The sequence below is a fragment of the Rhinatrema bivittatum genome, chromosome 2 (genome assembly GCF_901001135.1).
Source record: "Rhinatrema bivittatum chromosome 2, aRhiBiv1.1, whole genome shotgun sequence".
In the NCBI taxonomy this organism is placed as follows: Eukaryota; Metazoa; Chordata; class Amphibia; order Gymnophiona; family Rhinatrematidae; genus Rhinatrema; species Rhinatrema bivittatum.
The window spans coordinates 152,003,168-152,024,080 of record NC_042616.1 but is presented as its reverse complement, the minus strand read 5'-3'; the positions used below and the strand labels follow the sequence as shown (position 1 = coordinate 152,024,080).

The 20,913-nt window shown below is 45.9% G+C and overlaps 1 protein-coding gene across 8 annotated transcripts in view; it reads right to left on the bottom strand.

Moving 5' to 3' along the window:
• NSUN6 (NOP2/Sun RNA methyltransferase 6) overlaps positions 1-20,913 on the bottom strand; it is a 154,750-nt gene that overhangs the window by 29,759 nt on the left and 104,078 nt on the right. For all 8 annotated transcript variants that reach the window (XM_029588741.1, XM_029588738.1, XM_029588742.1 and 5 more), the window contains 2 exons: positions 17,802-17,883; positions 10,540-10,659 (listed from right to left, as the gene is read on the bottom strand). In XM_029588741.1, coding sequence (XP_029444601.1) covers positions 10,540-10,659; positions 17,802-17,883 — 202 coding nt within the window. The remainder of the gene's footprint in view (positions 1-10,539; positions 10,660-17,801; positions 17,884-20,913) is intronic.

The following is a 20,913-nucleotide window of genomic DNA, read 5'->3' as shown; positions in this document are numbered from 1 at the left end:
TCCAGAAGAGATGGTGAAGATGAAAACAGTGAAATAATTCAAAGGGGTATGGGATAAACACTATGGATCCCTAAAAACTAGAGGATGGAAATGGAGAAAAGAGTGCATGGGGGTAACTTGCTGATGCGGAGGTTACTACCCTTAACCAATAAGCCTACATACTGTTAATGAAAGTCCATCATTGCTCTCTGCTTCAATGGCAGGGGAAATGGGGAATGGGATTTAGACAGCAACCAACAACACCCCAAAATTTATAGTCTGGGGAAACAAATAAGCATGGGGGTAACTTGCTTGTGTGGTAGTTACCACCCTTAAACAAGCCTGATACTTTTGATGCAACTTCAACATTTGCTCACTGCTTCAACGGCAGAGTAACAGGGAATTGGATTCAGACAGTAACCAATGAGGGCCCTGATTTTTACGGTTTGGGAAATTGATAAGCATGGGGGTAACCCATACGTGCGGCACATACTGCCATAAGCTTGCTGGGCAGACTGGATGGACCATTTGGTCTTTTTCTGCTGTCCTTTCTAGGTTTCTGTTTTTCCATAGTTGCAATGCATACAGAATCTGGCTTGTTGTGGTTTCCAGTTCAGTTTTTGTCTGCATGTTTCTATTTACACGTTATGGTCTCTCTATCCTTTGATAAGGATCTGTCTTTGTTCAGCATATGTGAACAAGTTGAATTGCTTTGCTGGCATGTAGTACCTGTATGGGGATCTATAACAGCCTGGCTTGTTCTGTTTTCCTAATAGGATGTGTATTGGTGTTTTAGGGCCTGGTATAATATTTGTAGAGTTGCCCTTTCATAGGTAGCTTCTTACTTTTTTTGAGTGCTGGCAGTTATTGTTTTGGTATGAGAGATTTAGTATATAACTGTAATTTAGTATAACTGTAATTTATGGCTTTCTGAGCGCCAAGCATACCTCTTTTTATTATGTATTTTTTTATCAGTACCCTGCTATGATCTTTGGAGTGGCAGGTAACAAATATTTTTTAAATATCTAACTAAATAAATACACCTAACACGTGCTACCATAGGCCTAATACCCATATGGGTTCCAAGCGACTTTTTTTGGAGGGTTTTCTGGTTGGCACAACAGCAATGCATGTTGTTGTAAGTGATTTTTTACCTAAGAATGTCCTTTTTATGTAAAATCTAATTTTATAAATGCATAATTTTTTATTGTGAGTGGAGAAGGATATGACTGGAAGAGGGGTGACACCTAGTGGTTGGATTGGAGGCCCATGATTGCAGGATTCTGAATGATTTTGAGTCTTGATGGGTATATCAGTCTAAGTATGCAGCTATGATTATGATGTGGAAACATTTCATCGATGATATATTCCTTTTATGGATTGGTTCGGTAGAACATTTGAAGGAATTCGTAGACTGTTTCAATCATTGTAATTCTCATATCAATATAAGTAAACAATTAGAGAACTGTAAACAAGCAGCCCACATCATGTCACAAACATTTATTTAACATGGATATCATATTCCTGTAATCGGGCGCACTTATAAACACACATTGTTTTTGGACTATGTTTGTTTCAATGCAAAAATTAACAAATGTGCCAGAGATAGTGTGCGCATTACAGTTTTTCAATTTGACACGAGAGATTGTAACTATAATAAAAAAGCATTGGAACACAATATCATTATCTGTTTTGCTTATACAAAAGGACAAAATTTGGTTCTACTAATGTTTAGTTACTTCAGGAGCATTCAGCAATTATGTAACGCAGGATACAAAAGTTGTGGTGCAGCACTTACGTCCTCCGCTAATGGCTCCTCGTCCTTCCTGGAACTTAAATGTGGTGCTCAAAGCCTTGTGTGCACCCCCATTCGAGCCTCTAAAGAGAGCGACCCTGAAGGATCTTACTTTGAAAGTTGTATTCTTGGTGGCTATCACCTCGGCCAGGAGGATTTCTGAGCTTCAGGCATTGTCCTGTCGGGAACCCTTCTTGCGGATTTCTGATTCCGGAGTCAGTCTCAGGACGGTCCCTTCCTTTCTTCCCAAGGTAGTCTCCTCTTTTCATCTCAATCAGTCGGTGGAGCTTCCATCGTTCTCTCATCTCATATGTTAAGAAACGCTGTTTAATGTAACGCCTTTATTGCGACAGTTTTGTTCTATGTAAACCGACCTGATTCGATACTTGTATTGAGAATGTCGGTATATAAAAATCCGAAATAAATAAATAAATAAATCTTGACAGCTTGGATTCTCTTGCCAAGGATTTAAAAAAGCTGGATGTGCGTAGGGTTCTCTTACGTTATCTGGAGGTTACTAATGGTTTTCGGGTGTCGGATCACCTCTTCGTCCTTTGGAAGGGTCCCAAAAAGTGTAATATGGCATCTAAGGCCACTATCTCGCGGTGGTTGAAAGAAACCATCAATTCCGCGTATCTGTTGGCTGGCCGACCCTTACCTCTGGCCCTGAAGGCTCACTCCAATCGCTCTCAGGCGGCTTCCTGGGCGGAGTGTCAGCAGATCTCTCCGCTAGAGATCTATAGAGCAGCAACTTGAAAATCGATACACACGTTCGCACGTCATTATCGTCTGGATGTACAGGACTCCAGGGAGGGCAATTTCGGAGCAGGTGTCTTGAGAGTGGGCCTCTCCGGTTCCCACCCTAAGTAGTTGAGCTCTGGTACATCCCAGGAGTCTGGACTGATCCGGTACGTACAGGGAAAAGAAAATTAGGTCTTACCTTCGAAAATAGCAAAATCTATAACCACCACAACATTCCAGACTGCATGGACGTTGTGGAAGAATTGTTGGTGAGTACAGTTTTGGCGAAAATTTATCCCTGAAGAAGCCCGGTTTTTTTCGGGTGAAACAAGGATTCCTTGTCGGTTGAGTCCATTGGACGGTGCCGATTCTACATTTTGAAATTGAATGAGCCTATGGGATGTGTTAGTTTCCAAGCGGTGAGACATATTGGATGTTCAGCGGTCATTGATTCTTGATTGGACAAGCTATAAGATCTGTATATTATATTGTTCAATTTTTAGAGATGACCATTGAAATTTTGAGCTGTAACTCCATGTACATTTTTCACTAGATGTTGAATATGTCATATCATGTTTGTGAATGCTAAAGTATATGCATTGTGTGACTTTTTTAGTGGTTGAATGGCAGGGTTGTGAATGAGTGAATGATAGAATTATGAATGAATGTATGTGCTAGATAGTATTTATTGTCTAGATAGAGATTTTTTAATTATGTGGTCTCAATAAAAAAATGTTTGCATGGATTGATGTTTGATGTGTTACAAGAATTGTGTGTTCTCTAATGTGTATGTCATTATATGAAAATTAGGTCTTACCTCCGATAATTTTCATTCCTGTAGTACCTAGGATCAGTCCAGACTCCTGGGTTATGCCTCCGCACCAGCAGGTGGAAACAGAGCAAACCTTGACAGGCTCTGCCATATATACCAGGGTGCTGCCCACAGCCTGTCAGTATTACACCATGTCAGAGCAGTGTGGCTCCCCAATATAAACTAAACTAACTATATACATGAAGAGCAACGGGGAACCCTCGGGTCACTTCCCCCAACAAGAACCTGACCCAGACAAACGAATTACAACAGATTGAAAAAATGTTGCCATGAGCCAAACATTTCTTTGTTTATTCATAATAGCGGACTCTCCGAACGTGCTGCAGCATAGGGCGGGACTCTGGACTGATCCTACGTACTACAGGAACGAAAATTATTGGAGGTAAGACCTAATTTTCATTTCCCTGTACGTACCTGATCAGTCCAGACTCCTGGGATGTACCAGAGCTAATTACTTAGGGTGGGAAACAGAGAGGCCCGCTCTCAACACGCCTGCTCCAAAATTTCCCTCTCTGGAACCCTGTACATCCAGACGATAATGCTGCACAAAGGTGTGTAACGATTTCCAAGTTGCTGCCCTACAGATCTCTAGAGGAGAGATCTGTTGACACTCCGCCCAGGACGCAGCCTGGGCGTGCGTGGAATGCGCTTTCAGCCCCAAAGGCAGCGGTCGACCCCTCAGGAGATAGGCCGAATTTATAGCTTCCTTCACCCAGCGTGATATGGTTGTCTTGGACACCGTGTCCCCCTTCCTGGGGCCCTTCCAGAGCACAAAGAGATTGTCCGAAACACGGAAACCATTGGTAACCTCGAGATAGCGTACAAGGGCCTTACGCACGACCAACTTCCTCAAGTCCTTGGAGGACGGATCCGATCGCTCGAGCTGTAGGAACGCCGGAAGCTCCACTGACTGGTTCAGATGAAAGGCCGACACTACCTTTGGGATGAAAGAAGGAACCGTCCAGAGACTAACTCCAGACTCAGAGATCCGCAAGAAGGGTTCCCGACAGGATAAGGCCTGAAGCTCAGAAACTCTTCTGGCAGAAGTGATTGAGACCAAAAAGACCACCTTCAACTTGAGGTCCTTCAACGTAGCTCCCTTCAAAGGTTCGAACGGGGGCCCACACAGCGCCTTAAGCATCAAATTTAAATTCCAGGAACGACAAGGGGACACCAGAGGTGGACGTAAATGTGTCGCCCCCTTCAGGAATCGAATCAAATCAGGATGGGATGCCAACGATCCGCCGTCCACTGTGCCGCACAAACAACCAAGGGCAGCTACCTGTACGCGCAAGGAATTGCAGGACAGACCCTTGACCAAGCCCTCCTGGAGGAAGGCTAATATGTTGGGAATGGAAGTCTGGGTAGGTCGAATCGCTCGGGAGACACACCAGGACTCAAAAACCTTTCAAACGTGCATGTAGGACAGGGAAGTCGACACCTTGCGAGACCGCAAAAGAGTGGCCACTACCGCATCCGAATAGCCCTTGCCTTTCAAATGGCGCCTTTCAAAAGCTATGCCGTTAGACAAAAGTGATCTACCTGATCGAAATAGACGGGGCCCTGATGAAGAAGATCCGGTACTGCTGGGAGACGGAGCGGAGGTTCCAAGGTCAGATTGATGAGATCTGCGAACCACGGCCTTCAGGGCCACTCTGGGGCCACCAGGATGACCTCCGCGGGATGGCTCTCTATGCGACGCAGGACCTTGCCTATGAGAGGCCACGGGGGAAAGACGTACAGGAGGACGGACGTCGGCCAGGGGAGCGCCAGGGCATCCACGCCCTCCGCCCCTGGTTCCCTGCGACGGGCTAAGAAGCGTGGCACCTTGGCGTTCTGAAAGGTCGCCATCAGATGCATGGCCGGTCGTCCCCACCTGTCGCAGATGAGCTGGAAGACATCGTCCGCTAGCTCCCACTCTCCTGGATCTAGCTGGGGATGACTCAGGAAGTCCGCACGTATGTTGTCTACCCCCATGATGTGAGACGCGGCGATGCTGACCAGGTGCCTTTCCGCCCACTGGAAGAGCAACCGGGCTTCCAAGGCCACTGGGTGACTCCGAGTCCCCCCCTGACGATTGATATAAGCCACTGTGGTCGCATTGTCGGAAAGGACCCTGACCGATTTCCTCTGAACTAATGGTAGGAATGCCTGCAACGCCAGGCAAACCGCCCTGGTCTCCAACCGATTGATTGACCAGCGCGACTCGGTCGCAGACCAGCGCCCTTGCACGGACTGTCTTAAGCATACCGCCCCCCAGCCGGAGAGGCTCGCGTCCGTGGTGACCACCGTCCAGTCCGGGGCCACAATCGAGACCCCCTGCAGAAGACTGCCCGGATCCAACCACCAATCCAGACTGGAACGGGCTGCAACCGTCAGAGGTAACGGGAACTGCGCGGATATCGGACTCCAGCGGGAGAGTAACGCCGACTATAAGGGTTGCATGTGCGCGAAAGCCCACGGAACCAATTCCAGCGTAGAGGCCATGGAACCAATCAACTGCAGGTAGTCCCAGACTGTCGGCGGCTGCATCTGCAGAATAGCCCGGACCTGAGCTTGTAACTTGCGGCAGCGGTCTACCGAGAGGAAAACCTTGCCTTGTCGCGTGTCGAAGAACGCTCCCAAAAATTCCAGAGACTGTGAGGGTTGGAGATAACTTTTGGCTGTGTTGACCACCCAGCCGAGCGAGTGTAACAGCTGCAAAACCCGCCGAATCGCTGACCTGCACAACTCCTCCAACTTTGCGCGGATCAGCCAATCATCCAGGTACGGATGGACTAGCAGGCCCTCTCGGCGCAATTGGGCCGCCACCACCACCAGTATCTTGGTGAAAGTTCTGGGGGCCGTCGCTAGCCCGAACGGCAACGCCTGGAACTGATAGTGCTTCCCCAACACAAAGAAGCGAAGATATTTCTGATGCTCCTTGCGAATCCCGATGTGCAGATATGCCTCCATGAGATCTAGCGACGCCAGGAATTCTCCCGGTCGAACGGACGCAATCACTGACCTCAGAGTCTCCATGCGGAATCGCGGGACCCAGAGACACCGAATGACCTCCTTCAGGTCGAGAATGGGCCGGAAAGAGCCCTCTTTCTTTGGAACAACGAAGTACATGGAGTAGTGTCCTCTTCGTTGTTCCGAGGCAGGGACCAGGGCGATGGCACCCAGATCCGCCAACCGGACCCAAGTCTGGCGCACTGCTTCCCGCCTGACTGTGTCTCCGTACGGGGAGGGAAAAAACCAGTGCTGGGGAAGGCGAGCAAAATCTAAAGCGTAGCCGTATCTTATCACCGAGAGGACCCATTGGTCTGTCTTGATTGCGGTCCAAGCCTCGTAGAAGAGGGACAGCCTGCCCCCTACCTTCGGGACCGAGGGATGGACCGACAGGCCATCATTGGGCGGACTTACCACCCATTGCCGAAGGGGTGGAGGCGGATCTACCGAAGCGTCTACCTCGAAAGGACTGAGAATGCTGCCTCCCGCTTCCTGCACGAAAGGAAGAAGAAGAGGTACTCGGATGGGATGACCGGGACCTATGACTACTCCGATAGCGGGATCAGGACGAAAAGGACCCCTTACACCAATACCTGTCCTCCGGCAGACGGTAACCTTTATTCTCGCCCAGTAGCTGGATCATGTCATCCAATTCCTTACCAAAGAGCAATTTTCCCTTGAAGGGGAGGGACCCCAGCCGAGATGTAGAAGTCCCGTCCGCCAACCAGTTCCTCAACCACAAGAGCCGTCTGGCCGAAACAGCGGACACATTGGAACGAGCCGAAGTCTGAAGAAGGTCATGCAGGGCGTCTGCACTGTAGGCGACCACCACTTCCAGGCGTCCGGCCTGCCGGGCTTCATCCTCTGATAGGCCCTCGTTGGCCAGAAGCTGTTGCACCCAAAGCAGGCCGGCCCGCAAGGCGAAGTTACTGCAGATCGCAGCTAGGGCACCCAGGGCAGAGACTTCGAAAATCTTCTTCAACTGAATTTACTTCCGATCTTGAAGATCCTTCAGCGCCGTGGTACCCGTGACTGGAATGGTCGTCTGCTTTGTCACCGCCGAAACCGAGGTGTCCACCTTCGGGACCCTCAGGACCTCCAACGCATCCTCTGGCAAGGAATAAAGCTTATCCATGGCCTTCAATACCTTCAGACCCAAATCTGGAGTATCCCATTCTCGAAAGAGCAGATCAGTCGAGGAAAAATGAAAGGGAAAAGTGGTAGGAGGTCCACTGAGGCCCAATAGTACTGGATCCATGGAGCCGATCCGGGACTCCTCTGGAGGCGCTGCAGTCCCCAATTCCTCCAAAATGGCAGGAATAAGGGAGCCCAACTCATCACGACGGAAGAGACGTAGCACCCTCGGGTCATCTCCCTCCGAATTCTGGCCTTGTCGTGCCGCTCCTTGCGTGGGAGTGCCATCCCCCTGTGCCCCCCTCGGGGGCGGGGAGGGCTCCTCTTGATCCTCAAAGTCCTCTGAGACATCTGAGAAATCCGTATCCTCCTTGGGTGGAAAGGCCTGCAGTGGCCGTTTAGCCTTGGAAGGACCGGCTATGTCATCTGGCCGTGGGTGGGGTCCCCTGGGGCTCCGGCTGATACGGGCACTTCTTGAGAGCCTTGCGGGCTTTAAAAGAGGCGCAGGAGCCATCCGAATCTGAGTCTGTCTCCTGCGCAGCTCCCTTTCCCGCAGCCGCTGCAGGGGAAGTTGGTCGAGAAGCTGGCCGCTGTGGGGAGAGGGGGGGGGGAAATCTCTGGACCCCTCCGTGGTCGACTCCTCACTAACAGGCGCCGGCGGCAAAATGACGGGAGTTCCCCCGCTCCTCCTGGATGACTTAGAGACCTGAGGGGATCGCGAAACCATCGCGATCGCCACGGACGTCCTCCGTACCAGCACCCCCCCGAATCGCCCCCGATGGCCCCTCGCCTCCCGGGATGCAGGCTGAGGTACAGCCTGCATCCCGGGAAAGGCGCGCGCTCCTGGTCCCGCAGGCCAATGCCACGTGGCATTGGCCTGCCCGACTCTGAGAAGCAAAACCGCGAAATTCCCCGGAACGAGCGCCACGAGGGAGGGGGTAAAGACTGAGGAAATCGCCGCCGCACAGCTCGGAGAGACGCCGCAAGAAACAAACTGTATCTTAATTTTTTTTTTTTTTTTAACCTTGTCGGCGCTGTCCCCCGAGTACTGGAACATGTCGGCTGGGGTGAGTGAGCCGGGCTCCCCGGTATCACCCTGGCTGGGCTTGCGCAAGTAGGGTCCTCAACCCCTAGCCCCAGCGATCTGCTGGACCAGGAGGGATGGCCCTCTCAGGACCTGACAACCCCCTGGGAGCAGAAACCGTTCTTCTAGCCTGTGAGAGGAAATAACAAACAGAAGACTAGTTTTTTTGTTTTAAACTTAATTGAAAGAGACAAAAAAACCAAAGAATAAAGTACACTGACTCTCTATCTCCAGAAACCAGTCCTCAAACTTCCCTATTCCCCCTTTTTTTTTTTTTCTAGGCTGTGAGCTATGCACCCATACCACCTGCTGGAAACAGAGAAATACTGACAGGCTGTGGGCGGCACCCTGGTATATATGGCAGAGCCTGTCAAGGTTTGCTCTGTTTCCACCTGCTGGTGCGGAGGCATAACCCAGGAGTCTGGACTGATCCAGTACGTACATGGAACTGGCCCTAGACATTTATAACAAATCTTATGGCCTTCAGTGATATACATCATTTGGCCACACCTACAATCCTTGAAGCCACTAGACTAGAGGTAGCCTTTATGGAGGCGGACACGCCTTAAACTTTTCTGTATTAAATTTAAGTATTTTTATTATATTTTTGGATAGCACTTAAAAGTGCTGTTGAGGGGCTGGCAAAGCAGTGAAGCAACTCGAAGTGAGTTCAAAGAAGAAAGAAAAACTACAAAGTACCAAAACAGAAGAGACAGGATACACGTCCATGCAGGAGCTCAGGCAAGAAAAGACCAAGGAGCTCACGAGGCAGTGTACGTGCAGGAACTGTTACACATGCTCAGAAGAGCAAAACGTCTTATGAGCTAGGAGAGAAGGGTCGGTTTGGTGCTGTCGGATGATGTCACCCATGTGTCATCGAAAACTCAAACATGCATGTCAATGGAGAAAGAGTACAAATCCATGCCAGCTCTTTTTTTGAAGGTCATCTCTGCTTCTGACAGTGTTTTTATCTACCACAAATACTTTTAAATGATTTCTTTTTAACATCAGGTTTACAGTAATAATACTGCTCTCACTAGAAGGCATTTGCAAGTGAGGGCTCTAGTATGGCAGGCATGGACACAGACTCACAGGTACTTTCTCTAATAGGCAGTACTGCTAAAACAAATCACAATTATTGGAAAGAAGCAGCATTCCATTATCATTCAAACACATAAAAATGCTTCTCTATTATAAATCAAACCAAGGGCCCATTCTAAGCTTTAGCAGAGGTGGGGTATGGAAAATACCTTCTGTTCATTTTTGCTCTAACAACTATGCTGCAGAACTGTTTACAGTAAAATGAGGGTCACAATTCTTCCACACATAGTAACATACTAACTGACATCAGATAAATACCAAATAGTCCATCCAATTTGCCAGCAAGTTGTTTAGGGTTGTAATTGCTGCTCCGTGCGGGTTGCCCCTTCGTCTTCTTGTTTAGGTTGTAACTAACTGCTGCTCAGTGCAGGTTACCCATATTCAGAAAAGTTACATGTTACTCCAGTGCTTCATATTTCACTCTTGCCAAGACTTTCTGGGATGCCATGGTCAATTTTTTAAAATTATATTTCAACAAAAGATGCTTCCAAACATTTTTCTTTAAAACTCAATCTCTGAACTTTAGTTCTGAGGAGGCCTATTCCTGTAAGGTGACTCAGATAGCACAATCCCCATTTGTTTCAGGAACTCCAATACACTGAACGTTGAGAACAGGTAAATATGCCACCTAGTCAAATATTAAAAACAGTTAGAAGGTAAGAGAAATAGGGCATGTTAAGGGAAGGCAAGTTACATCCTCCTCAAGACAGAAGCTATTCCCTGCTCTTACCCATGGCTGGATTTAGGCATAGGCAACATTCTGAAGGTGCCCAAAACCTGGGACTCTCCCTTGCTACATTTTTATTTCTGGGGACAAAACATCCCACCCCAGTCTTCTGCCTATGGGCACTGTAATCTTAAATCCAGCCCTGCTCTTACCTGATCATACATTAGTGTTGCAAGATGGGTTGTCTTTCCTCCAGGAGCAGCACACATATCCAAAATCCTTTCTCCAGGCCGAGGATTCATAACATGGCTCACAGCTGCAGATGGCAAGTTCTGTAAAACACAAGATGGATGGACAATGGCAGTCAAGGCACATCTTCACTTCAGCCGAAATGTGCTTGAGTGCACAAAATTACTAAGGATTTCTTTTTTTTTTTTTTTTTTTGGGGGGGGGACGACGACTTTGGATCAACAAATAAGTTGACTTTCTACTGGACTAACTTAATAAATCTGTATCTAACTTTCAACAGTTTTTCTCTCTTCATCAGGTCAGTGAAGAAACAGTGCAGTTACACTGGGTTTAAATAGTACAAAGTCAGCTAGATATTATGCTGACTGCATATGTCATTACAGCTCAATAAAGGGAAGGGGGAGGAGAGTTGACAGATGGATCATAGCTCTCAAAAAATAATAATAGAGATATTAAGTTAGTCCAATAAAAAGGTATCATCTACAACTTGTTTGTAGACCCTTAATTTTACATATCCAAGTGGACTAACAAAGCAACCACAATTCTTTGATCAGGAAAATTTGAAAAACATTTCTGGAAAATCCAGTAGATGCTTTACAACATTAATAAGCTTGATCAGAGTATACACAAAGTGTGCAAGTCAAATACTTGTCCCACCACTGCAAACACAATACTGAGAGTATGGTATTTTGAAACTACATTCTTCAGAGGAAACAAATACCTGTAAACAAGGTATTCCAATTATCATATAATTTAAACACATTGCCTTAACTGTAATCTGTAGAGTATCTTTCTTCATAATCCTCCGTAGAATAGAGTGCAGTTGTTTTCAACCTAATCCTAGAGCTCCTGTCCAACCCACTCTTTTTCAAGTTAGCCACAAGAAACATACATAAGATATATTTACATATTTTAACTGCATTCTTAAACATAATAGGATTAATTACACTGATAAATAGCCAAAATGCTTCTGAAATGAATGTAGTCAAACTTTACTAAATTTGGGTCACTGACAACATAAATGATGCTTAAAATTGTTGATTGGCTTTAAGTTTTCAAGATAAGTTACTGAGTCAGTATATACGACCTTTGACTTGGGAATAGCAGAGGATAAGTGAGTTAAGAAGGGAAAGGATCTCTAATTAAACCAGAGATGACTAATATATATCTTTAATATACATATTTGATTCAATCAGACTATTCTACAGACCTTGAGTTCCCAGCAGGAGGGCCTACAAGAGGTTTCAAACAAGTACCACATTTCTAAGAAGGTCTGGATTCTTCACCTCTCTGGGACAGAGGGGTAAGGATTGCTCAGAGTAATCAACAATTGGGCCCAGGTTTGAACTGGGTCTGTTGCACAGACTTTAGCTGACAGCATTCCTTCTGTCAAGGTCTGGCTGGAAGTGGCTGTTGATGCTGGGCTGGAAAGGATTGTAGACTGTTGAACAGACTGGTAAGGGCATCTGTAGTAGTACAATTGTTTATAAGAGAAGAAGGAATGTCATAAAGTAGAGGGCTGCTCGGGAGCCATCAAGAGAGATTCTGATTTTTAAGCTGAGCGATCATTTCTTTGAGCCTTTCACCAACAAAGTTGTCCCCTAAGCAAGGAAGGTGTGCCAATTTCTTGTGGACATCTTCATGTATGCTGCTTACTCTTACAATCAAACAAAACTTCACTCCCCAATTTTCACCAACAACTTAAAGTGTGAGTCTACTCAGATATTTAGAAAATGGAGGAAAAAGACCTCAGAGCCTCATGTTTGTACTATCAAGAACACACAACATGTATGAGGTAATTGTAATCATTGGTCTTAAAAACCTCCAACCGACCACACTTTTTATTAGCCTGTCTTATCAATGTCTAGACCACCAACTAACTCTGAGTAAAAAGAACTTTAAGATCATTGAGGACACCCATCTGGAGTCTTCACCCTGGAGAGACAGTTGGTTTGGGCTCTCTGTGCAAAAACAGTAACTTTATAATTTTGCCAGTTGAAGGGGTTTCCTGCCCATCTAAGGGATAACCTGCCCACCTGGGGACTCTACTTTTCCAAGCTCTGCAAGGTAGAAGTTTCCTGGGTTCTGGTGCCAAGTTGAGGAAAGAGATTGTAAAAGTAAAAGACTCTGTAGTGCTGTGGATTAAATTGTTGGGCCAAACTTCATCAAATTTCAACAGTAAAGATTTTATTTTTGGACACTGAATCAGTGGCTCCAGTGGTTTTATCTGGCACACTCAGCACACATTATGACATACAGATACCCCTTTCCTAGGGATGGGAGCAAAAGGTACAAAGAGTCACCCCTAGCACTCAGGGTCTTGGAAGTAATCTCCTGCCCTCCCCCTACTCAATCAAGAATCCAGGCCCTGGAAGTAAGAGACTGTGTTCGAGTTAGCTAGGTAAGGTTCCAGCCCCAAAGAGTCAAACAAATTCTTTTATGGCCCCAGCAGGTTGCAGTCCACACCCAGGGATGGGATTACACAAGGAAGAATTAAAATATTTAAAACTATGACAGAAATATCCATTTTGAATATCAGACCACCTAACAAACTCCTGATGAAAACAAAGTGAACAAGGAAAAATTGGGACAGGTTGCCAGAATGAGGTGCAGTGCACTTTAGAAAGGGACTTCAAGAATCAGTATTTGTTTTTTTGTAAACTTTTTTCAAAACATGCTAAAAGCTGCTGTTTCATCGCTAAAGAGTAAATGTTTCAGGCACCAGTGCCCTTAGATACAGGATGAAAAATTAACAGAAGCCCAATATTAAAATTTTGAAATCCCAGGAATTGTTCTACAGGCACCAAAATTAAAGGACCCTCTCACTGAATCATTAATAAACTTTTTTTTTTTTTTTTTACTGATCTTTAGGATGACTTCAGATAAAGCCATGAGATTCATCTTAGTTTCTATAATCAGTTCCCAAAAGCAGCTAATGTTATGAAAGCAGCGCTTATACACAAAAATGCTGCATACAGCAAGATCTAAAAGATAAAGCATTTACAGTAAATTCTCCATTATCTGGCACTTTACCAACCGGAATGCTCTGTTAACCAACATTTCACCCAGGGCCTTTTTTTCAGACGTGTTTATGGCACATGGCACATCTGGTAGCTTTGTTGAATAAAAGCACTAAGGGAAGGGAGACCACATGGGTGGAAGGGAGTGCAGTGTGGTTGGAAAAGGTGAGCACTAAGAGGAATAGCAATAGAGTAGGGAGGGAGAAATAGCACTAGCTTAGCTTCTGTTTTGAAAACTTTTATGTATTATATTTGGGGGGGGGGAACTCTCAGATAATCAGCATATTTGATTAAATGGCATCCTCTCTGCTGGATAATAGAGCTTTTACTGGCCCAACAACCACAACATGTGCCAAGGCGACATCTGCTGACTCCACTGAATCTCTGCCATGATGGTCATCAGGTTGCCCTTTGACGAGGTAGGAAGGCCTTGGCCTGTGCTGTGTCTAGCAGGGCTCCTATGAAGTCTAATTGAGGTGAAGGGCTCAAATGGGACTTTGGGTAGTTGATGACGAATCCTAGTCACTCCAACACCCAGATGGTCAAGTGCATGGACCTAATGGTGCCTGTCTAAGAGGTGCTCTTGACCAGCCAATCATCCAGATAAGGGAAGACATGCACTCCCATCATGCTCAGATGTGCCATCACCATGGCCAGGCATTTTCTAAAGACACATGGGGCTGATGTGAGCCCAAATGGCAACACGCGATACTGGAAGTGCTGTTTTCCCACCATGAATCTGAGATACTTCCGGTGACTGGGGAAGATCTCGATGTGGGTGTATGCGTCCTTCATATCAAGGGAGTATAGCCAGTCCCCTATTTTCAGAAAAGGGATCAAGGTGCCCTGGGAAACCATCTTGAACTTTTCCTTTTGGAGAAATTTGTTCAAGACCCTCAGGTCTAGGATGGGATGGAGTCCTCCTGTCTTCTTTGGAATCAGACACTACCTGGAGTAAAATCCCCACCCTCTTTGACCTGGTGGAATAGGCTCGACTGCTCTGGCTATTAAGAGGGAGGAAAGCTCCGTAAGCAATAACACCTGATGTGCTACTGGGCCCGGGGGGGGGGGGGGGGGGGGGGGGGGGGGGGGGGGGGGGAGAGGCAATTTGGTGGGGCATCCAAAATGTTCAATTGGTAGCCTTGATGGATAATGGAAAGAACGCAGGGGTCTGAGGTTACACTGGGCCACCAGTCCGCAAAGAACTGGCAGATCAACCACCCTGGTATGGAGGAACTGGGCTATGCTCCCTACGATCCAGTCATAACCCCATCCCTGGAGTTGACTGAGGCACCGGCTGGGCCTTTGGAGCTCTTTACTGCCTGGAATGGCTGCAAGAGCTCTGATACTGCGGACGGGAGTGAGAGGGCAGAGAATAATACTTCCTGTGGAGAAAGAAAGACTTCTGTCCCGATCTCGCAGACCTCCTAGATGAGGAGGATGGGTCTGGAGTGCTGGCAGAAGGTTGCTGAAGGGTCTCATGATGATCCAGAAGCTGGGCAACTGCATCCTTCAACTTATCTCCAAAGAGATTCTCTCCAGTGCACTGTATGTCAGCAAGTCTTTCTTATACCTCCGGTCGGAGATGAGGCCCGTAACCATGACATTTTGCCGGTGCCGATTCCCACTGCAGAGACCCTCGATGTCATTTCAAAAACATTGTAGGCCGCGCGGACCTTGTGTTTTCCACACTCCAGGCCATTGTACAGCAGTGACATGAGGGTGTCCTGCTGCTGTTGAGGCAGCTGGTCATCCATGTCCTGCACCTGCTTCCAGATGTCCTGTGAGTACTGGCTCTAGAGCTGGTAGGAAGCTAGGCGGGCAATGAGCATAGCTCCCTGAAAGACCTTCCTCCCAAGAGCATCCAACGTTCTGTGATCCTTCCCTGGGGGCGCCAAGGAATGGGTCCTACAATGCTTGGCTCTCTTGAGAGCAGACTCAACTACCACCAATTGGTGGAGCAGCTAACGCTTGTCGAATCCGGCAGCCTTTCCACGTCAGCCTTCTTATTCACGAAAGGCACTGTGAGGGGGTGTTCCCAGATCCTCAACAGCAACTCCATAACGATGTCATGCACCAGGACTGCCACAACCTCCTTAGGAGACTCCATGAACTGGAGGATCTCAAGCATTTATGCCTGGCATCCTTTTTGGGTAACAATTGAAAGGGTATGGCCTCCTCCATCAACCAGACAAACCCTGTGAAGGTAAGGTCCTCAGGCAGGGACCTTCTTCAGGCCTCCGGAGGAGATGGGTCTGAGGAGAGACCATCAGAGTTATTGTCGGAGACCTCCGCTGAGTCATCCCCCCCAGGAATTAACAAGCCTCCTCATCCCCACTGTCATCACCTGGGGATGGAGCCCTGGCGCTTGGCCTTCATCCAGCAACATAGGCACCAATGGCACTAGACGGTGGGGAGGGGGGGGGGGGTTGCAGGCCTCGGTGGCTCAGCCGGTCTGGGGGGAGCTTCCTCCTCCTCTGAAGAACCGGCCACAACCACCCTATTGGCATGGGGAGGCTGCAATGCCCCGAAGGGCATTGGTGCCATTCTGGAAACCGACACCGGCTGGATCAGTATCACACCAATGCGTGCATGAAGAAATTACAGCAGTGGCTCCAAGACACACGGTGACAACACTCCGAATCACCTGCTCGACAGCCAACTGCACACACCTCTCAAGCTCCTCCTCAATCAATGTCAATGCCAAAACTGACTGGTAGGGAGGAGGTGAGACCAGATTGGTTATGCTCATCACGGGGTCTCTTCGGGGAATCACAACATAAGCTGGCGCATCCCCATGCTCGGCACAGTGTATCGATGGGGACGCAATGCCAATGTTTCTTCGGCTTCCCTTGATGCTCGACACGGTCCTTCCATGGTGCCAATGAACCCAATTTCCTCGGTCTGGAGGAGTTCGACAATAGTCGGTCTCTTGCGCCCCTATCAGCCGATGGAACTTGGTGCCATGATATAGACAGTTCACTGTCCTTCAGTGCGGCTCTGTGGTCCCTCAATGCCAATGGCTCGGACTTCTTCAACCCGAAGAAGCACTCCATCTTATTGAGTCAACATCTTTTTGCTTTCTTTTTGGGATCATCTGGGAGCATTTGTGGCAACCCCAGACATCATGTGATGCCCCCAGGCAGAGGACACAGTCATCATTGGGGTCCATGATGGATATGGTCCTCAGGCACTGAGGGCATCGGTTAAACCCAGACGCAGCAATGAAGGGACCAAAGAAAAGGGATGTAGATCAAACTCGATGGTAGCAGCTGTAACGAGTATGAAAGGAAATTTACCAAAAACGTCAAAAACCCTAGGATGCTAGAAGAAGGACCAAGAGGGACCCAGCGTTGATTGCTGGCACAGCAACCACAACAAACCAAGAAAAAATCGTGTGGAACGTTTTCCAAAAATTTGCCAGAAGGCTGAAAAAGACGAGACTCTCTAACTGCGATGCTGCAGTTCTGCGGAAAAGAGACTGAAGAGGGACCATGCATGGACACGTGGTATAGGGCATGCTGGGCATGCTCAATTTGCCCAAGTCAAAGTTTTAGAAACTTTGACATAAATTTTCCATGTCGGGGCTCCATCTGATGATGTCACCCACGTGTGAGAACTACCATCCTGCTTTTCCTCGGAGAAGCAGTGGATTACCCCAAGTCTACCTTCATAATGATTTATGGAGTTTTCTTCCAGGAATTTGTCCAGTCCTTTTTTTAAATCCAGCTACACTAACAGTTTTTACCACATCCTCCAGCAATGAATTACAGAGTTTAATTATGATAAACATGAGAAATGTTGACAAAATCATATTAATCTTAAAACCCTCCACTGGCTTCCAGTTTTCTACCATGCCAAATACAAAATTCTGACTCAGGTCTACAAGGCTATCAATGGAAGCCCACCACTATACTTCAAAAGCTATCTCACACTATACAATCCAATTTGCCCATCACACTCACTATTCCAAACCCAAACTAACTGTGCCAGCCCTAAAGACATTGTGCCTCACAAACACCAAACTATTGGAACTGTTATTGTTGTGCTGTTATAATTATATACTTCTGTAACTATGAGCTTATATAACTAAAGTTTTCTGATGTGATATTATTGAGAGCCTCTATTTGCACAATTAAAACTATAAATGTAATAATTCAGGACCTGTAACATGCTTTGAACTCTTTGGTAAAAAAGGAACTCACCTGTAAAAATAAATAACCAGGAAGCATTTTGTCAAAGGAAGGACTGAGGTAGACTGGCTCTGTCATTCTGACACCCATACCCCTAGACAGAATGAAGGAGAAAATTAGGATAATTTGATCTTGATGGACGGCCACACCCCCTTCCTTTTCCTTGTCATCTGTATAGCATTTCAGGCAGGTTAACTCAAGCTGCCCCTCTAGCAGCACTCAGACAGTATCTCAAGATAGATAACTATCTGTTAATGGTAATTCCTCAGTCCATTTCCTTACCACAATTTTTTCAACCACAGGATAGTCAATTCATATACTGCCCTGTAATGCATCCTACAATATTCATTTTAGGCAAATGTGGTGATGCCATTTGCCCTTCAAATATATTTCTTGTCCCTGCTGGTTTGGAGATATTAAGTCAAAATCTTTAGTTAAAAATATGAATGAAGAAGCAAGTCTGATATCTGTCATTACAAAATTGGGCAAAATAAAAAATCAATCAGTTCTTATACAAAAATATCTGGAATGAACCTAGGAACCAAAGGCAGATAAGTATGCATTTTCAATTTTAGCAATGAAAGCAGTAATGTGGCTGGCATATTTCACTATATACAGAAATAAAGGTTAAACAAACATGCTGCAGGTAATAACATTGCAATGGGACTAAATATTCACAAATTTATGGTTAGTCTAGCAACATATATCACTTAAAACTTACTTGTTGACCTTGATATATATATGTATGCAATGACAAAGAAAAGAAGAAAGCTAGAGGCAGCTAATGCATGAAAAGAACATTTTCTGGAGTCTGATTTCTTACACTATAAAAAGATTTACTTAAAAATTAAAAAAACAAAAAAAAGTGATTTATGAACGAGCTTGCAAATCTACAATGGTGTTAATATTCAATATCCCAGAAAAGGATGGTTTTATTTTATGGCACTTTTTTACAATATTCTTTCGTGTCAAATTTGTACAGTTTGTTTTGCAGACTAAAGCATAAACAGTAGAAATTTTTCAGGAAGAGAGCTTTCAGAAGCTATTCAAGAAATATATTAAGTTATGCGAATAATAAGTATTACCTTATATATTTTTATTTTGTTTTTATTTGATAACCTTTATTTCTGTGCAGTTCTTCAATGTGTCCTGCAACAATGATACCATAATGCAGCAGACTCTCCTTAACATGAGAACTGTAACATCCTAAAACACATGGACCTCTCTCTAGAATCCACAGGGTAGATGCCAATAGACTGTAGGTATAATTCTGGTGAGTGCGAAGGGACGTAGAAAGTCACTTGCAGAGTGACAGCTGGGCATTAATGTATGGCACACCACTACTCTGCAGTAATAAATGGGGAACTCAAGAAATACGGCAGATGACGGCAGTTAAAGACCCATTGATCAGATACTGCAGTCTACGCTAAGGGTATATCCCAGCTGCCAGCAGTAGAAACTTGACTGCTTGTAGGCCATCACTACCTATCCCAGTTAGTTTTTCTTCCCTTCCTCTGTTTTCTTATCATCCTGCACAGACATGAATACTTAATGCAACGTTTAGCCACCCCATATCTTACCACTAATCTTTGTAATTATATGTTTAGTTACCAAAACCAGCAAGGTTGTTGCCCAAATATCTGGAAGCCTAGGTCCCATGGCCTCGCTGAATATTACCCAGCTATCACCAACCTGCTGACATCAGTTCAAATGGTTTCTAAGATGTTGTAACTGTGATCTTCAGTTTCGCTAAGTCATGCTTCCTTTGTCTGGCCCAGATTTTCTCTTCGTCACTTTTCCTTGCCTCTGCTCTTTATGGCGTGAAGGGCAGCATTGTTTTCAATCCGACAGCCACCAACCACGATTCTATTACTGTTCTCTATATCTTTTCACATCTTGCTTGAATCCTATCACTGTACTGTTTTTCCACCCCTTCTGTGGCAGGTTAACCTGCTACATTTGTTAGAAATTTACCTGAGGTAGCAGTGAAACATAATCTGCATCAGAGTTTGAGTTATACAGCAGATAGTGGTTAGAAGGTTTCTGAAGAACACAACAGATTTGTGGCTTTTGCATAAAACATTTCCAAAAAATATCAAACTAAGGAGGCTTTTTACTAAAAGTTTTTTCCTACATTATGTCTACAGGAAAAATGCTTAGTAAATAGGACCCTAAGTTGCATACGCTTTTTGAAGATTATGGTTTTTTATGTATATGTATGTATGATGGATTAGAAAAAAGTTGCGCTGAAAGCAGGCGCTGTGTGTTCAGCTCACGCTTTCATAACGCGCCCCCAGACACCTCTCCTGGGGGCGCGATGCAATATTTAAATTAGGGCTCGCACTGTTGCGCTCCGGGCAGGCGTTATAGAAACATAGAAATGACGGCAGAAGACGACCAAACAGCCCATCTAGTCTGCCCAGCAAGTTTCACACTTTTTTTTCCCTCATACTTATCTGTTACTCTTGGCTCTTAGTAACCTTTTGGTTCTATTTCCCTTCCACCCCCACCATTAATGTAGAGAGCAGTGTTGGAACTGCATCTAAGTGAAATATCTAGCTTAATTTGTTAGGGGTAGTAACCGCCGCAATAAACGAGCTACACCCATGCTTATTTTTTAACCCAGACTATGTAATTCAGTCCTTGTTGGTTGTTGTCTGTATATAGATCCACTTTTCTTCATTCCCCCTGCCGTTGAAGCAGAGAGTTATGCTGTATATGCATTGAAAGTGAAGTATCAGACTTTCTCCCCTGCCGTTGAAGCAGAGAGCTATGCTGGATATGCATTGAAAGTGAAGTATCAGGCTTATTTGGTTTGGGGTAGTAACCGCTGTAACAAGCGAGCTATTCCCCGCTTTTTTGTGAAATCAAATCCTTTTTTCCACATTTCCTCTTGCCGTTGAAGCTTAGAGCAATGTTGGAGTCGCATTAACCATGTGTATGTTTATTGAATAAGGGTATTATCTCCAGGTAGTAGCCATCATTCCCGCGAGCCACCCACTTTTCATTCACGTCCTCTAGACTTTATGGATCCACAGTGTTTATCCCACGCCCCTTTGAAGTCCTTCACAGTTCTGGTCTTCACCACTTCCTCCGGAAGGGCATTCCAGGCATCCACCACCCT